Genomic DNA, 17,505 nt, shown 5'->3' with positions numbered 1-17,505 from the left:
TCCTCCCTTCAGCTGCCCGGATCATGCACCCCCTGTTCGCCTTGCCGTCCGGTCCGGGCAAGGACATTACCTGGGACGAGGAGTCCGCCGCCGCTTTCATTCAAACGAAGGATGCCTTGGCAAACACCGCGATGCTAGTGCACCCCAGAATGGACGTCCCTACCGCCCTCACAGTGGACGCATCTAATACGGCAGTCGGCGGGGTACTGGAGCAGCTCATCGCGGGCCGCTGGCAACCCCTGGCGTTTTTCAGCAAACACCTGCGGCCACCCGAGCTCAAATACAGTGCTTTCGACCGGGAGCTGTTGGCGCTATACCTGGCAATCCGGCATTTCAGGTACTTCTTAGAAGGTAGGCCCTTCACCGCGTTCACGGACCACAAACCGCTTACCTTTACATTCACAAAGGTGTCCGATCCCTGGTCGTCCTGCCAGCAGCGCCATCTGTCCTACATCTCTGAATACACGGCGGACGTCCGGCACGTCTCGGGTAAGGACAATGTCGTGGCGGATGCGCACTCTCGCCCTAACATTCACGCCCTTTCCCAAGGGGTAGACTTTGAGGCGCTGGCAGAGGCACAGCAGGCAGATGAGGAGATCCCGAGTTACAGGACCGCAGTCTCCGGTTTGCAGCTCCAGGACCTCCCCGTAGGCCCAGGTAAGAGGACCCTACTCTGTGACGTCACCACCGGCCAGCCCCGTCCCGTCGTCCCGCCACCTTGGCGACGACGTGTTTTCGACTCTATTCATAACTTGGCGCACCCCTCCATCCGCACTACCGTCCGGATGGTCTCCAGCAGGTTTGTTTGGCACGGACTCCGCAAGCAGGTCCGTGAATGGGCCAGAACGTGCATGCACTGCCAGACGGCCAAGGTGCAGTGACACACCAAGGCCCTGCCGCAGCAGTTCCACCCCACCCACTGGCATTTCAACCACATTCATGTGGATATCGTGGGCCCCCTGCCAGTGTCGCACGGAGCGCGGCACCTCCTGACTATCGTGGACCGGTTCACAAGATGGCCAGAGGCGGTCCCGCTCACCGACACCACCTCTGAATCTTGAGCCCGGGCACTGATCGCCACCTGGGTGTCCCACTTTGGTGTACCGGCCCACATTACCTCCGACAGAGGCGCCCAGTTCACCTGCAGCCTGTGATCAGCAATGGCCAGCCTGTTGGGGACTCAGCTGCACCACACCACTGCCTACCACCCACAGTCGAACGGACTGGTGGAGCGTTTCCACCATCACCTGAAGTCAGCTCTCATGGCCCGCCTGCGAGGAGCTAACTGGGCGGACGAGCTTCCCTGGGTCCTACTCGGCATCTGCACGGTGCCCAAAGACGATCTGCACGCTTCGTTGGCCGAGTTGGTGTACGGCGCACCCCTGGTAATTCCCGGGGAGTTCATACCAGCCCCAAGGGGGTGAGAGGAAGAACCCGCAGCAGTCCTGGGCAGACTACGCGAGAGGCTCGGTGCCTTGGCCCCCATACCCACTTCGCAGCATGGGCAGAACCTGACCTGTGTACCCAACGACCTGCAGAACTGTAAGTTTGTGTTTGTACGACGGGGCGGGCATTGGCCACCGCTGCAACGGCCCTACGAGGGGCCGTTTACGGTGATCAGAAATGACAGGTCCACGTTCGTGCTGGACGTTGGGGGGAGCAAGGAGGTTTTCACGGTGGACCGACTCAAACCGGCCCATGTGGACTTGGCGCAACCGGTCGAGTTTCCGGCACCACGGCGCAGAGGCGGACCTCCCAAACAGGGTCCGGCCCAGACTGTGGACATTGGGGGGTGTATCGCCGGTTCTGGGGGGGGGGGTTATGTGGCGACCCAATTACTAGCACACTCGAACCGGCTGACAATTAGCCAGCGTGCAGGCACAAAGGCTAGGTCGGCAACAAAGGGAGAAAGCCTGAGGGGGTTTCAGTACGTGCCTCTCGAGGCATCCGGCGGGGGAGAGCGGCTTTAAAGTAAGGCTGTGAAGTTGGAATAAACTTTATCTTTGACTGCAGTTTACCGACTCCATGTCGTTATTTTAGCGCTGTGTGTAGCACACCGCTACAATACTGTATATATGTCACCATATTCAACATTAAGATTCACTTTCTTATGGCATTCACAGTAAATACAAAGAAACAAAAAATAATAATAGTCATTACACAGTGAATGGTAGGGATCTGGGAATACAGGTACATAATTCATTGGAAGTGGCATTATAGGTAGACAGGGTCATAAAGAAAGCTTTTGCACATTGGCCTTCATAAATCAATGTACTGAGCACAGAAGATGGGATGTTATGTTGAAGTTGTATAAGGCGTTGGTGAGGACTAATTTGGAGTATTGTGTGCAGTTTTGGTCACCTACCTACAGGAAAGATATATACAAGGTTGAAAGAGTGCACAGAAAATTTACAAGGATGTTGCTGGGTCTGGAGGACCTGAGTTATAAGGAAAGATTGAATAGTTTATTCTTTAGAACAAATAGTATTCTTTAGAATAGTATTCTTTAGAACAAAGAAAATTGAGAGGAGATTTGATGGAGGTATACAAAATTATGAGGGGTATAGATAGGGTAAATACAAGCAGGCTTTTTCCACTGAGGTTGGGTGAGTCTACAACCAGAGTTAGTGGCTTAAGGGTGGAAGGTGAAAAGTTTAAGGGGAATATGAGGGGATACTTCTTCACTCAGAGGGTCATGACAGTGTGGAATGAGTTGCCAGCACAAGTGGTCCATGTGAGCTTGATTTCAATGTTTAAGAGAAGCTTGGATAGTGCAGATATGGAGGGCTATGATCCAGGTGCAGGTTGCTGGGAGTGGGCAGCTTAAATGTTTTCGGCATGGACAAGATGGGATGAAGGCCTGTTTCTGTGCTGTACTTCTCTGTGAATAATAATCAATAAGTAAGCAATAAATATCAAGAGAATGAGATGAAGAGTCATTGAAAGTGAGTCCGTAGGTTTTGGGCACAGTTTGGTGTCAGGGTGAGTGAAGTTATCTCCTCTAGTTCAAGAGCCTGGTGGTTGAAGGGTAATAACTGTTCCTAAACCTGGTGGCACAGATCCTGAGGCTCCTGAACCTCCTTCCTGATGACAGCAGCGAGTAGAAGGCGTGGTCTTGATATGACAGCCCTTAATGATGGATGCAATTTTCCTATTTTTCATACTAATAGTGCTCTGTTTTGTAAAAACTCAGATAATTTATGTTTATGTTTTACTTGTGAATGCTGCTAACCTAATGTTATGTGCCTGTGATATGCTGCAAATAAGTTTTTTTCCCGCACTTGTGCATACACGTACTTTGTCCATATAACAAAAACTCAACATTGACTTTAAATTCATCTGCCACAAAAGCCAACATACTTGGAGACACAAGAGACTGCTAATGCTGTAATCTAGAGTAAAGAACCAACTGCTGGAGAAACTCCTTGTTGCAACTAAATATTTACTTTCACAAACTAGTGTACAAGGACATTAGAGTCTCGTAGCACCTCCCCCTTTGCTAACCTATCCTTATTCGGATAATAATATTTCAGAAGCAAAGTGAATAATTTCATAATTATCCTTGATATACTCCATCTGCCATGAATTTGGTCCATTGCTCAACTTGTCTAAATTATATTGGAGCTTCTTTATATTGTTTCCCATTTTGTGTTGTCTGCAAACTTGAGATTCATACATTGTGATCCTGCATCCAGTTATGTTATGTCCCCCTGCATTCCTCAGGAAGGTCTTTGATCGCTGTCATTGCTCTGAGGTAATAAATGAGCAGATGGCAACTAGCTCCCACTTTCCTCTGGATAATATTCCTAGTTGTCAGACTGATGTCACATTTGAAAGTCATAATGAAAAGCCTGATGAGGCATGCAGTGCACTTTTAGAGGATAATCTGGGGAAGGAGCTTTTATTCCTTCAGCATCTGCTACATTAACTGTAAAGTGGAGGATCAATTGTCATCTTACAAGCTGTGCTCCAACTTGCTTTCCCACCTTTCAGCAAATTTAGCAATTGTATCTTGGTGCCATTATTTATGTCATTTACATAATTTGCAAAATGTTCAGGCCCCTGGTCCTTTGCCTGTGGCATACCACTTGCTACATCTTTCCAGCTGATAAAAACCAATTTATCTCTACTGTTTCATTGGTAACCGATTTTCTATCTATAACATTACCATATGTCATGAGTTTTTAATTTCTGTAATAATCTCTAATCTGTCAAATTATTAAATACCTTCTGGTATTCCAACTGTAGGAAATACAGGAGACATTAAAAGCAGGAACAATTTGGTTCTTCAAGGTTGTTAAAGCCAGGGATAGTAATGAGGACAAGCTCCCTCTACCTATTAGATAGATAGATAGATAGATACTTTATTCATCCCCATGGGGAAATTCAACTTTTTTCCAATGTCCCATACACTTGTTGTAGCAAAACTAATTACATACAATACTTAACTCAGTAAAAAATATGATATGCAACTAAATCACTATCTCAAAAAGCATTAATAATAGCTTTTAAAAAGTTCTTAAGTCCTGGCGGTTGAATTGTAAAGCCTAATGGCATTGGGGAGTATTGACCTCTTCATCCTGTCTGAGGAGCATTGCATCGATAGTAACCTGTTGCTGAAACTGCTTCTCTGTCTCTGGATGGTGCTATGTAGAGGATGTTCAGAGTTTTCCATAATTGACCGTAGCCTACTCAGCGCCCTTCGCTCAGCTACCGATGTTAAACTCTCCAGTACTTTGCCCACGACAGAGCCCGCCTTCCTTACCAGCTTATTAAGACGTGAGGCGTCCCTCTTCTTAATGCTTCCTCCCCAATTAAATGCTCCCAATGGCCTCTAACAAACAAGTCCAGCTCCTGGATAAGCTTCACATGTGGCTTATCTCCTAAGCCCACGGGAAGCCTTTCTACTGACAGGAGAAAGGGCAAAGGCAGGTTACCAGTGCCTTAAAATCAGTCGCTTCAGGCAGATGTGGCTCATCAGCCATGGTTGGCAGCTCAACTAGAAGAAGGAAAACTCTGATCTCAAACCTCTGCTTCCTTGTGGTTATACCCACTCATGGGGAAGGCTTTGGGAGTAAAGCCAGAGGAATAAATCAGGAGATGGAATCCCTAAAGCAGTCCTACGTTGAGTTCAACACTGACTGGCAACTCCTGCAATGCTGCTGGTACCAAATTGTATGGTTTTCTGCCATTCCTTTTGGTTCATTGAATCCATAGTGAGGGGGAGTTTGCTACATAGACAACAGCTTGCCCTCCATATCGTACTGCCCAGGCTTAAGTATCTAGGCAGCTAGAATGCAACATCCACGGTCTCACTCACTCACTCAAAAGCAGAAATAATGGAATAACCTGTGCTTTTTCTCCCTTATGGATAAGGTTCTTTTCTAAAATTTCCTTCTGTGCCCATTCCAAAGGGGGAGATTGCAGGGGAACTGCCCTTTTGATTCACTTCTCCATTTTCAAATACCAACTGCAGTCTTTTACACACCATTTCCACAACTACCAATTTGTTCTTACAATTAATAACCACCCCTTCTCGTGAAAATTTATATCTGGTCCTCTTTAAAACCACTGCACTACTGTTTCCCACTACAACCGTAAGTTCCACTCCTGTAAGTCCAAGATATAATTTAATATAAAGGCAAACTCGATCCATCCACAACAAGCAGTATTTCCCAACTGCCAACCATTTAAATTCTAATCCCCATACCAACATGTTGGTCCACAGCATCCTCTACTGCCAGGATGAGGCAACTCTTGGGTTGGAGAACCAGTACCCCATTTTCTGTTTGGGTAGGTTCCAACCTAATGGTATGAACATCAATTTCTCTAACTTCTTTTAATTTCTCCACCTTCCCTTCAAATTTGCCCCTTTACAAAAGTAAAAATGATCCCCTATACTCCTGTTGCTGACTCATATCCATCTCTCTTTCTTCTCCAACATCTTCAGATATGCCATCTTTTACCAAATATTTAGCAACTGCTTCCTTAAGTGGTTTTGTTACAGATTTGCTTGCATCCAAATTAGAAATTGGATTGGAAATTTAACATGATTTTGTAATTAAGGAAACACTTCTCTCTTTGCCAGCCCAACAAACTATTGAACTTATTCATCTTTTGGCTTGAATCAATTCTCATAGCACATTCTTGTCTGACATGCAAACAGCTTAGTTAAAATGTAATTTTTTTCCCCTCAACCGCCCCCCACCTCCCACTGAGCTACCAAGAAAAAAGGGAGAAATAAAACATTAACTACATTCATTTGATTAATGGTCTAAGTAATATCTAGCACCTTTGTTTAATTTTTATAAAAATATGTCCAAGTTTTCCTTTTCCTCCTGACGTGTTGTTTTTAAAACTTAAAATTACAGTGTATTCCAGTTAAATGGGCCATTGGTTAATCAGGGCAGCTGTTTATTTGGGACAACTCTTAAAGAACAAAAATTAATTTGAAAAAATAGTCAGGATTCCCTTAATTTATTTGGGACACTACACCACTTAATTGAGGTAGGAAACTGTGGCCGAACAGTTTCTAAATAGCATCAGATGTGTACACTTGTATGGCTGCTAGACACTGCACTGTGCTTACAGCGATAAGTTTTTAAATAGTGTCAGTTATGTTTCTTTGTGTTCAAACAACAGTGATTTTTGTCACTGATAGTTGGCGAGAAATAAACAGCAAAATAATTCAGAACTGTTTTGTTCACCACGCTTATAAGCACTCAGGCTTAGAGATGCCAGAAATTGCCAGGAGTGAAAATGAAATAATTTCACCACTGCGACAAGTTAGCAAATACTAAGGTATCAACATCATCCTGAATGAAACTGAAGATTTGGAGGCTGCAATTGTCTAAAGTTCCCAACCTGGGGCCCACAGTCCCTTCAGTTAATGGTATGGCTCCATGGCATAAAAAAGGTTGGGAATCCCTGGTCCAAAGGATTGAATGAAGGCAGTCCATTATCTGCTCTATGTGTCTGCACTGATTTTGTTCAGTTACTGTCAATCAAAGGAACACGGCAGATGAGTTCCTCCATTGATAACTATTAGGAACTAATTTACAGTTTTACAGTACTGTGAAGGTATTGATAGTAATTCGTTCTATATTTTATTTAAATGCATAAAGTGTTACTCAGTTAAAAGGTACTTTGTCTTTTTCATACCTTTTAACTATTTCCATGAAACTCCAGCTAACTGGAGCAGCCATTTACTTGGGCCAAAACGTACTGGTCCCAACGCGTCCCAATTAACCAGAATCCACTGTACTTCCTTTTCCAAGAGTCACCATCTCCTTTTGAATTGTGCAATCACTTATATCCCATATTTGACCATTCAAACCTACACTCTCTTATCCCAGCCTATCAAGACAATGCTATTACAGCTCACTTTGTCTACACTCCCAATAATCCTGAATTTTTATCCAAAATCTCTTCACTTTTGACCAGCATCTTTGATCTCTTCTTGCTTGGTGATGTAATCCACATCAGTCTTGCTACATTGTACTATACACATGTTAATCAAAATTTTATGTGGACGAGAACAGTTGAAAGTTAATTTATTATCAAAGTATGTATACTACACACAACCTTGAGATTCATCTCTTTGCATTCAGCCACAAAACAAAGAAACCCAATAGAACTCATTAAAAAAAGATTGTCAGACACCCAAAGAATAAAAGTAACGAAATAACATTCAGAACTGATGTTCACAAAGGTGATTCAAGAAGCCAGTTGCAGCCAATGCAACAGCCGTTAGTTGCAGGTCACAGTGTTCAGCGCAGTGAGCTGAACACCAGTACATCCCTCACCTCTAGACCCGACACCCTGACCTTTTCAATCAGGCCCGGTGCTTAAATCAGCCAAACAGCAGGTTGCTTCTCACTCTCAGACCCAGGCCCAACCACCTCAATTCGGCCTGTACCTGACTTTTCCAATCTGGCCCATCAACTCAAGTTGGTCAAACATCAGCTTGTTCCTCACTCTCACGCCCAGCCCCCATCACCTTGACTCTGCTTCGCCTTGGATCTGCCACTTTGAATCAGTAATGACAAAACATTGACTTGTTCCCCGTTCTCAGGCACGGGTCCCATTGCCTTGATTCAACCCGTATATGCCATACCACAACCGTCCTGAACCTTCAGTTCACACCACAAAAATGCTATGTCATATAGGCGGTTTAAAAGCTCAACTCCAAAAGGGAAGTTACAGTCTATTGATTGCAGTGATCATTTGAGGAAAAAGTGTGATTAATAAAGGAGTTAGCAGTTTTGTTTGCTGCCAGCAAGTCATCGATGTGCCTCACTGGCGTCATCTTAAACCAGATTTGCAACTACGCCTCAACCTATACCCCAAGACCTGTACGTCATTCTTCATTGTCACCATCAACAATGTGCTCTTCAGTACCTCAAATATGCCATGCTTTGTGTCCTGCTGATCACTAGTATTTAATTCAAATGATCGCAATTTATTATTAGCATTCACATTCAATGGTAGTAACCGAATTTAGCCTGACCAATTTCAGTTTTATCTGTATCTGATTCATTTATATTATCTACTGCCTAAAACTGTATTTCTGTCCTTATTTTTCCAACTCTTCATTAATGCTCAAATAACTCTAGTTCCAGGGTTCAACTTTAAAAGAAAACAACAATCAACAGGGATATTGGTAATCTGTGAGATTTTATTCATACATTGGTGCAATGCTAAGTTATATCTTCAGGTCACAGTTTTGTCCACATTATGAGTCAAGCAAATGTGTTAGCACAGACTTTCAACTTCAGTTATACTTTATCCAGGATCTGGCAGACATTAGAGAAACTCATCTGGCACAAGGGCAGGTCAGAACCATATGCAATGACTGATCTTTTGACTATCAAAGCACAAGTGAGGAACTCAAAGGAGCATTCCTAGTTTGCCTGGATAAGTTGAACTCCAACAATACACAAGGAGCTCAGCAACTTTAATATAAAAACATGACATTTTGTTAACATTTACCAACCAACTAACATACTACCACCTACTCAATTTTCTCCACCAGGCCTACCTTCCTCTCTAGGACACCACATCTTGTCCATGGTTGCAAACCTACTACTGACAGAAAGCTAGAAATGCCACAATCAGAGCTTAAATATTTTATAAGATTATGATAGATTACTGATGTTGTAAGCATTAGAATTTCAACATAGAGCTAAATTTTCATTGAAGCTGCTGCATTCTAAGGTGATCACTTTTTTCCACGATAAATTGCTTCCACTTCCTGAAGCACTTAGTGCTTTAGGTAAGCCCAGAATACACTTGCTCTTATCAGGTTCCACAAGATGAAAGAATTCCAGATGCAAGTTTGAGTGTGAACACAAGACCAAAACCATGGACCTCAGCTTAAATAAGGACTATTATAGCAGCATGAAGGTAGGTAGAAGGGAGGATAAAAAACCTTAGAGACATTTAACAGATGACCAGTAATAGACATTTAAACAGCTGATCCACAACACTCATTAGATGTTATCCCAACCAGAAATAAGGAATTAATAAGAATGAGGAACAACGTTAAATTAAAAACTAGAGCATGCAAGGTGGCAAGGACTGGTGGAAGACAAGAGGTCTGAGAAGATTTTAGGATTTAGCAGCAAAAGACTAAAAAACTCAGGAAAAAAATTGATTTGAGAGAGAAATGTTGTACTCAACAGTAAAAGAAGCAATGGGCGTTTCCGCAGATATACAAATAGGAAGAAGGTGATTTAGGTAAGTGTGAGACCTCTAAAGAAGGCCAGTGATTTAATTAATAACAAGAAATAATGAAACAGCAGATATGTTATAACAAATTTCTTCAGTGTGCAACATATAGGACTGTAAATATCGCTTAATTAACTGAAAGGCGAATTTCTTATGTCTTGCAATGTATCTTCATTTTTTCTCCCCCCCCCCCCCCAGAATCTGTCAAAGTTCTATCCTCTCTTTTCCAAGGAGTTAAAATCATCACATTTATTATAAATAAGACATTAAAATTACTTTATGGTATAAAGGATATAATCTAACAATACAAAATAAAAAATTAAATTGAAGTTTGGCAAACATGAAGATCAGATAACATCTGTGGAAAAGCAAACAGCTCGTGTCAGATGAATAACCTTTCATTAAAGCAGACGTGGCCAGGCTTGCTGAGCGCTTGCAGTATTTTCTGTTTTTATTTCGCACTATAAACATCTACAGTTTAAATAAGCATTCTACTCTTTAAGAAAACACTGATTGGTTATACCATGCAATACATTATTTGGTGTTAGAATCATCTTACCTATATCTGCAGAGACCATCATCGACTGGTTCTCAGGCCCCGAAACAGAGGTCTGATCCTGATCCATACTTCTGGAATCTTCGTTTGCCTCGTGTTGGCTATGGCTAAGATCTGATCGCAAATCTGAACATTCATCTTCTTCTCTGTGGGAAAACACAAAATAGTTAGGCTTATTAATATGGAAAGAGCCAAATTTAGTTCCTAGACATAAAATATTAATTGAAATATTACAGTGAAAAGTCAAAATGCTAGTGGTGAAAGAATAATTCAACATGCACTTCAGCAACAAGGAAGTAATATAAAAATGTCCATATATATTTCAGTAGATGTAGCAATTAATGAACTAAAGCAAAAAATTACCATTTGAAAAAACAGCTCATTTTTTCAAAGCTTTAAGGCAAAAAGTGAAGTGGTTATAAATATGAAATAAAAGCTAAAAGGCTCAAAATCTTAAATTAGCCAAGCCAGTTTGATAAGTTTTTCCAATATTTACATTAACTACAAAATTTGACTCCATTAAATTTAGAGCTCATTATTGTCATTCCTTACTTTGTGCTGGCAGAATGATATCCATTGAAGTTTAGTTCTTGATTAAGAAATTTTGCTTAAACCTATTATATAAATGCAATTACATTAATCATTCCAAATGCTCAAGGGTTATTCATGTTATCTAATAATCAAAATATATACATTTGGACAGATTTTAGTACCCATTTGCTTTGCATGTACAGTATTTTTTTTTCCATTCAACTGGCTCCAACTGAGATTTATTTACCCAAATAGTTGAAAATTGGAGCACTAATTTTTGAAATGCTTTAATAGTAAACAAGGTTATTTTATTTAGTGTTGTTATTTAATTGACATTTATGTACACAAATGCAAAGTTAATTTTAACATGTTAATTTATTAAAAGAGTAAAATATTTGCACTACAGTCTCTGGTTATAAATGAGGTGCCACACTACCTACTAACCCTCATACTGGCAGAAGAACCTTGTGTGGATCCCCATGCAAGAACTTGCTTCCCCAAGCCTCAACAACATGAATCTTCTTATGTTAATACTTGGGGGTTGGGGAGTGGTGAAGGCAAGGAGAGAAAGAGATGCTGGGGAGAATTGGCCCCGTCACCAAACCTGTTGGAAAAGCAAAGTCCAGCCTGAATTAGCCTGCTATCAAATCAGTTAAAAACTCATTGGTCTATAGCAGGTGTCCAAATATTTGAATACAGAAATCGCATTGCATACAGCTCAAAACTGGCCATCTTTCTTTTCCATTCACAGTCCTGATTCAAGGTCATGTGCTTCACCATCCCTTGCTCCACAGGTCCTACTTGACCCACTGAGTTCTTTCAGCAATTCTTTGCTTCAGACATGGTCATTATAAAACCATGTGACTGCGTAATCTATTTATTAATTTTATTTAGAAATGCAGTACAGAACAAGCCCTTCTGGCCCAACGAGCCACTCCCCCTAGCAACCCAGCCTAATCACAGGAAAACTTACAATGACCTATTAATCTACTAACTGTTACGTCTTTGGACTGTGGGAGAAAACTGGAGCACAAGGAGAAAACCAGTGCACGAGGAGAAAACCCACACGCTCACAGACAGAATGTATAAACACTTTACAGACAGCACCAGAATTGAACCCCCAAATGTTGGACATGTGATGGCACACATCAACTCCAGCCTCCCAGACATCTTCAACCTATCATCGAAACAAGTCCACGGATGCATCACGGGTTTGCATGGCAACTGCTCTGCCCATGACCACAACAAACTGCAGAGAATTGTGATTACAGCTCAAGGAAATAATACCAAGAATAATATTCTATGCAAGTCAATGATATTTCTGTGCCATCAGAGGAAGCAGAGCCTCCAACAAGTAAAAATGCCTTGTTTGTCAACTTAAGTTTCATAAACATAACTGTATAGCCTCCAAACAACTAGCTAATAAAATTCAAAAACAGGATATCACATATTTGAGATACACAACTTGTTATTCAATAATCTTCATGGCATCATAGCTCTAGAATGTTACTAGAATGACAGCACCGACTCAGTAAAAATAGAACAATATACTTAGGCTTTTTATATCACAAAAATCTGAAAGCAAATTAAAAACAATATTAATATGATATTCTGATACAGTTTACCTTATTGTTGTTCCCTGCAGCCTGTCAATCTTCTTATTTAGCTCTGCAATTATACTATGGAGTTCAGTAATGCGTTCTTCATAGCGTAGTGTTGTCCTTTCCTGGGTATCTTCGTGTTCTCTCATCATATGAGATTGCTCACACTGAAAAGACAATACATAAAGTGAAAGAAGTTCCATAAAGATTGCCCTTTTCTGCTATACTAAATAATTTCTGAGGTCAACTTTCCGATTGACTAATCTTCAGTCGTGGCTCTTCCAACCCGCAGTCAGAAAACAACTATCTAAAAAGATTTTGGTTGATAAATACTGGTCCGTAAACATTGGTTTGCAATTCAGTTTTGTAATTTGCCTCTATACAAATCCATTGTTATTCTAAATTTGCCTCTTACGTATATGTAATTAATCCAATAGCCCTATTTAAAAGTAACATTTATCATGAACTACTTATGGGACATTGCCACCAGAGATGCCTAATTAATAACCATAATTATATTTCAAGAAGAATTTAATACAATGGAGTACTTTTGGAATGTAAAGGGTAGATTTGAAATATGAAATTTTGCTCCACTTGCTACTGAGTCATACTTAACAAGATTGTCAAGTAAATCTAAAATATTTTATCTCATCTTCATTTAGAGTGTCTTTAATATAGATGAACTATCAAGTAGTAAAGAAATAAAACAAACCACAATGTCATGCTAAAAGATGGCAAAACATACAATTAAAATGATGAATTGTTACTTTTGTTTAAATCAGAATCAGGTTTCATATCACTGGTATATGTCATAAAATTTGTTGTTTTGCAGCAGCAGTACATTACAATACATAATAAAACTATAAATTACAATAAGAGAAGTGTCTATCAAAAAACTTATTTCAAAAAAATGTCAACGGGGAAGAAGCTCTTCCCAAAGCATTGCGTGTGTGTCTTCAAGCTCCTACACCTCCTCCTTGATGGCAGCAAAGACAAGAGGGCATGTCCTGGGTGATGGGGTCCTTGATGATGCCTTTTTGAAGCTGTTCTCAATGCTGGGGGGGGGGGGGGGGGGGCTAGTGCCTATGACAGAGCTGGCTGAGTTTGCAATTTTCTGGAGCTTCTTCCATTCCTGCACAATCGCTCCTCCATATCAAACAGTGATGCAACCCATTAGAATGCCTTCCACAGTACGTCTGTAGAAATTAACGAGTCTTTGGTGTCATACCACGTCTCCTCAAACTCCTAATTAAATATAGCTGCTGCTATACCTTCTTTGCAATTGCATCAATATTAGACTTAGGAGAGATCTTCAAAAATGTTCATATCCATAAACTTAAAGCTGTTCACCCTTTCTCATTGCTGAACCCTCAATGAAAACTGGTGTGTGTTCCCTCAGGTTCCCCTTCCTGATGTCCACAAACAATTCCTTGGCCTTAATTACATTGCGTACAAGGTTATTGCTACACCACTCAACCAACTTGCTCCGAAACGCCACCTCGTCACCATCTGAAATTCTGCTAACAATAGTTGTGTCACCACCAAATTTATAGATGGCCTTTGAGCTGCACCTAGCCACACAATAGTGGGTGCAGAGAGATTAGAGCAGTGGGCTAAGCACACATCTTTGAGGTGCACCAGTGTTGATAGTCAGCGAAGAGAAAATGTTATTTCTGATCCGCAATGACTGAGGTCTCCCAATGAAGAAGTCAAGGATCCAGTTGAACAGGGAGGCACAGAGGCCTGGGTTTTGGAGTTGTTGATTCATACTAAAGGTATGATGATGTTGAATGCTGAGCTGTAATCAACAAACAGCAGCCTGGTGTAGATGTTGCTATTGTTCAGGTGATCCAAGGCTGAGTGCAGAGCCAGTGAGACTGCATCCGCTGTAGACTTATTGTAGTTATAAGCCAATTGCAGCAAGTCCAGGTCCTTGCTTAGGCAGGAGTTGATTCTGGCCACGTTCAACCTCTCAAAGCACTTCATCATATTAGATGTGAGCGCAACTGGGTGATAGTCATTGCTCTGCTTGGGTACTGGTATAACTGTTGCTCTGTTGAAGCAGGTGGAAAATTCCAGTTACCATAGTGAGAGATTGAAGATGAACTTGAACACCCCCGCCAGTGGGTGAGCACAGGTTTTCAGTGCCGTACCAGGTACATTATCAGAGCCTGATGCCTTGTGAGGGTTCTGACATCAGCCTCCAAGACAGAGATCATCAGGTCACCAGCTGCTGTAGGGATTCACACAAGTGTAGTTTTATTCTCCCTTTCAAAGTGTACATAGAAGATGTGGAGTTCATCTAGGAGTGAAGCTTCATAGACATTCATGATGTTAGGTTTTGCATTGGAGGAAGCAATGGCCTACAAACCCTGCCAGAACTGACGTGCATTAAATTCTATCTCTAACTTCAATTGGAAGAGTTATACCTGAATTTCTTGTATAGTTCTGGAACACCGGTCTAGAATGTCACAGATCTAGACCTCAGCAGGCTAGGAATCTCCTGTTCATCTACGATTTATGGTTTGAGCATGTGCAGTATATTTTTAAGAACATAAGAAATAGGAGCAGGAGTAGGCAATCTGGCCTGTCGAGCCTGTTCTGCCATTCAATAAGATCATGGCTGATCTGGCCATGGACTCATCTCCACCTACCTGCCTTTTCCCCATAATCCTCAATTCCCCTACTATGCAAAAATCTTGTCTTAAATTTATCTACTGAGGTAGCCTCTACTGCTTCATTGGGCAGAGAATTCCACAGATTCACCACTCTCTGGGAAAAGCAGTCCTCATCTCCATCCTACATCTAGTCCCCCGGATCCTGAGACTATATCCCCTAGTTCTAGTCTCACCTACCAGTGGAAACAACTTTCCTGCCTCTATCTTATCTATCCTTTTCATAATTTTATATGTTTCTATAAGATCTCCTCTCATTCTTCTGAATTCCAGTGAGTACAGTTCCAGGTGGCTCAATCCCCCCTCATAGTCTAACCCCCTCATCTCCGGAATCAACCTGGTGAACCTCCTCTGCACCACCTCCAAAGCTAGTATATCCTTCTTCAAGTAAGGAGACCAGAACTGCACGCAGTACTCCAGGTGTGGTCTCACCAGTACCCTGTACAGTTGCAGCATAACCTCCCTGCTCTTAAATTCAATCCCTCTAGCAATGAAGGCCAACATTCCATTTGCCTTCTTGACTGCCTGCTGCATCTGCAAACCAACCTTTTGTGATTCATGCATAATCACTCCCAAGTCCCTCTGCACAGAAGCATGCTACAATTTTTTTCCCATTTAAATAATAATCTGCTCTTTCATTTTTTACTTCCAAAGTGGATGACTTCACATTTACCAACATTGTACTCCATCTACCAGACCCTTGCGCACTCACTTAACCTATCTATATCCCTCTGCAGACTCTCCATATCTTCTGCATAATTTGCTTTTCCACTCAATTTAGTATCAACAGCAAACCTTAGATCCACTACACTTGGTCCCCCTTCCAGATCGTTAATGCATATCTTGAACAATTGCAGGCCCAGCATCAACCCTTGCGGCACACCGCTCACCACTGATTGCCAATCAGAGTAACACCCATGTATCTAAACTCTCTGCTTTCTATTAGTTAATCAATCCTCTATCTATGCTAATATATCACCCCCAACTCTATGCATTCTTATCTTATGGATAAACATTTTACATGGCATCTTATCAAATGCCTTCTGGAAATCCAAGTAAATAACATCCATCTATTCCCCTCTATCCACAAAAAACTCCAGTAAGTTTGTCAAACAGGACCTGCCTTTGCTGAATCCATGCTGCATCTGCCTGATGGATCCATTTTTTTCCAAATGCCTCACTATTTCTTCTTTAATGATGGTTTCAAGCATTTTCCCATTACAAATGTTAAACTAACTGACCTATAGTTACCTGCCTTTTGTCTACATCCTATTTTGAACAGCAGCATGACATTCGCCACCTTCCAATCTGCCAGGACCTGCCTAATATCCAGAGAATTTTGGTAAAAGCCTCTACTATAACTTCTGCCATTTCTTTCAGTACCCTAAGATGCATTCCGTCAGGACCAGGGGACTTACCTGTCATCAGGCCCGTAAGTTTGCTCAGCTCTATCTCTTTAGTGATAGCTATTGTATTCAGGTATCGAAGGACAATACTCACACCACACAGGTCATAATGAAGTCAGTGTCAACTGTGGTGTACTCATTCATTTTTGAAGATGAATCCCTTGATTCTTGTCCAGTCCACCAACTCAAAGCAGGCCTGTATGTATTCCTCTGTCTCCCTTGACCATACCTCCTTTGTCCTCACCTCTGGTGCTGCGTTCTGTGTACACCAGGTGTGGGAGGCATGATAAATATTCTAGAGGGTGATATAACAGTGGTCAGGTTTGTTCCACAGTTGATATGCTGGTGGTAGTTATTCAGCGACTTCTTCAAGTTGGCCTGGTTGAAATCCCCCGCAATGATTGAGAAAGCAACAGGGTGTGTTGTTTCATGTCTGCTGATCATGGTGTCCAGATCTTCCATTGCCTGCATGACATCAGAGATAGAATGTACAACACAACCAGGAAGATGGCAGAAAACTCTGTCGGCAGATAAAATTGACACTTGACTGCTTGCTGCTCCAGGTTGTTTGAGCAGGATTGAGAACTACCATGTCTATGCACCACGATGAGTTATTCATGAAACCTACCTCTACCTTTAAAAGAGTCAGCTATCCTGTCTTTTCAGTGAACAGTGAAGCTTTTGGGTTGCAGTGCTGCATCTGAAATGGCAGGGGTTAGCCAGTTTCCGTAAACCAAATTCCACAGCAGATCCTGATGTCCCTCTGGTTCTGCAATCTTGCTCTGCAGTCCTCAATTTTATTTTGCAGAGACTGTACATTCAATAGCAAAAAGTTGAGACTGGGTCTTTGGCATCTGCATTTCAATCATATCTACAGACCACCAGCCCATTTTCCACGCTTCCGTTTTCTTTAAGGGGAACTGCACTCACAACCCAAGTTTGTCGACCAAAGTCCACCCATTTTAAGGATGGATAGATATTTTAAATGTCTTAAAACAATATTGCTA

The 17,505-nt window shown here is 41.8% G+C and overlaps 1 protein-coding gene across 3 annotated transcripts in view; it reads right to left on the bottom strand.

Annotated features, from left to right (window-relative positions):
- mcc (MCC regulator of WNT signaling pathway) overlaps positions 1–17,505 on the bottom strand; it is a 151,024-nt gene that overhangs the window by 52,912 nt on the left and 80,607 nt on the right. For all 3 annotated transcript variants that reach the window (XM_073068610.1, XM_073068619.1, XM_073068628.1), the window contains 2 exons: positions 12,442–12,584; positions 10,289–10,431 (listed from right to left, as the gene is read on the bottom strand). In XM_073068610.1, the coding sequence (XP_072924711.1) occupies positions 10,289–10,431; positions 12,442–12,584 (286 nt within the window). The remainder of the gene's footprint in view (positions 1–10,288; positions 10,432–12,441; positions 12,585–17,505) is intronic.

The sequence above is a fragment of the Hemitrygon akajei genome, chromosome 2 (assembly GCF_048418815.1).
Source record: "Hemitrygon akajei chromosome 2, sHemAka1.3, whole genome shotgun sequence".
NCBI classification, from domain to species: Eukaryota; Metazoa; Chordata; class Chondrichthyes; order Myliobatiformes; family Dasyatidae; genus Hemitrygon; species Hemitrygon akajei.
Note: the sequence above shows the minus strand (reverse complement) of the source record. Positions and strands in the feature narration are given on the sequence as shown.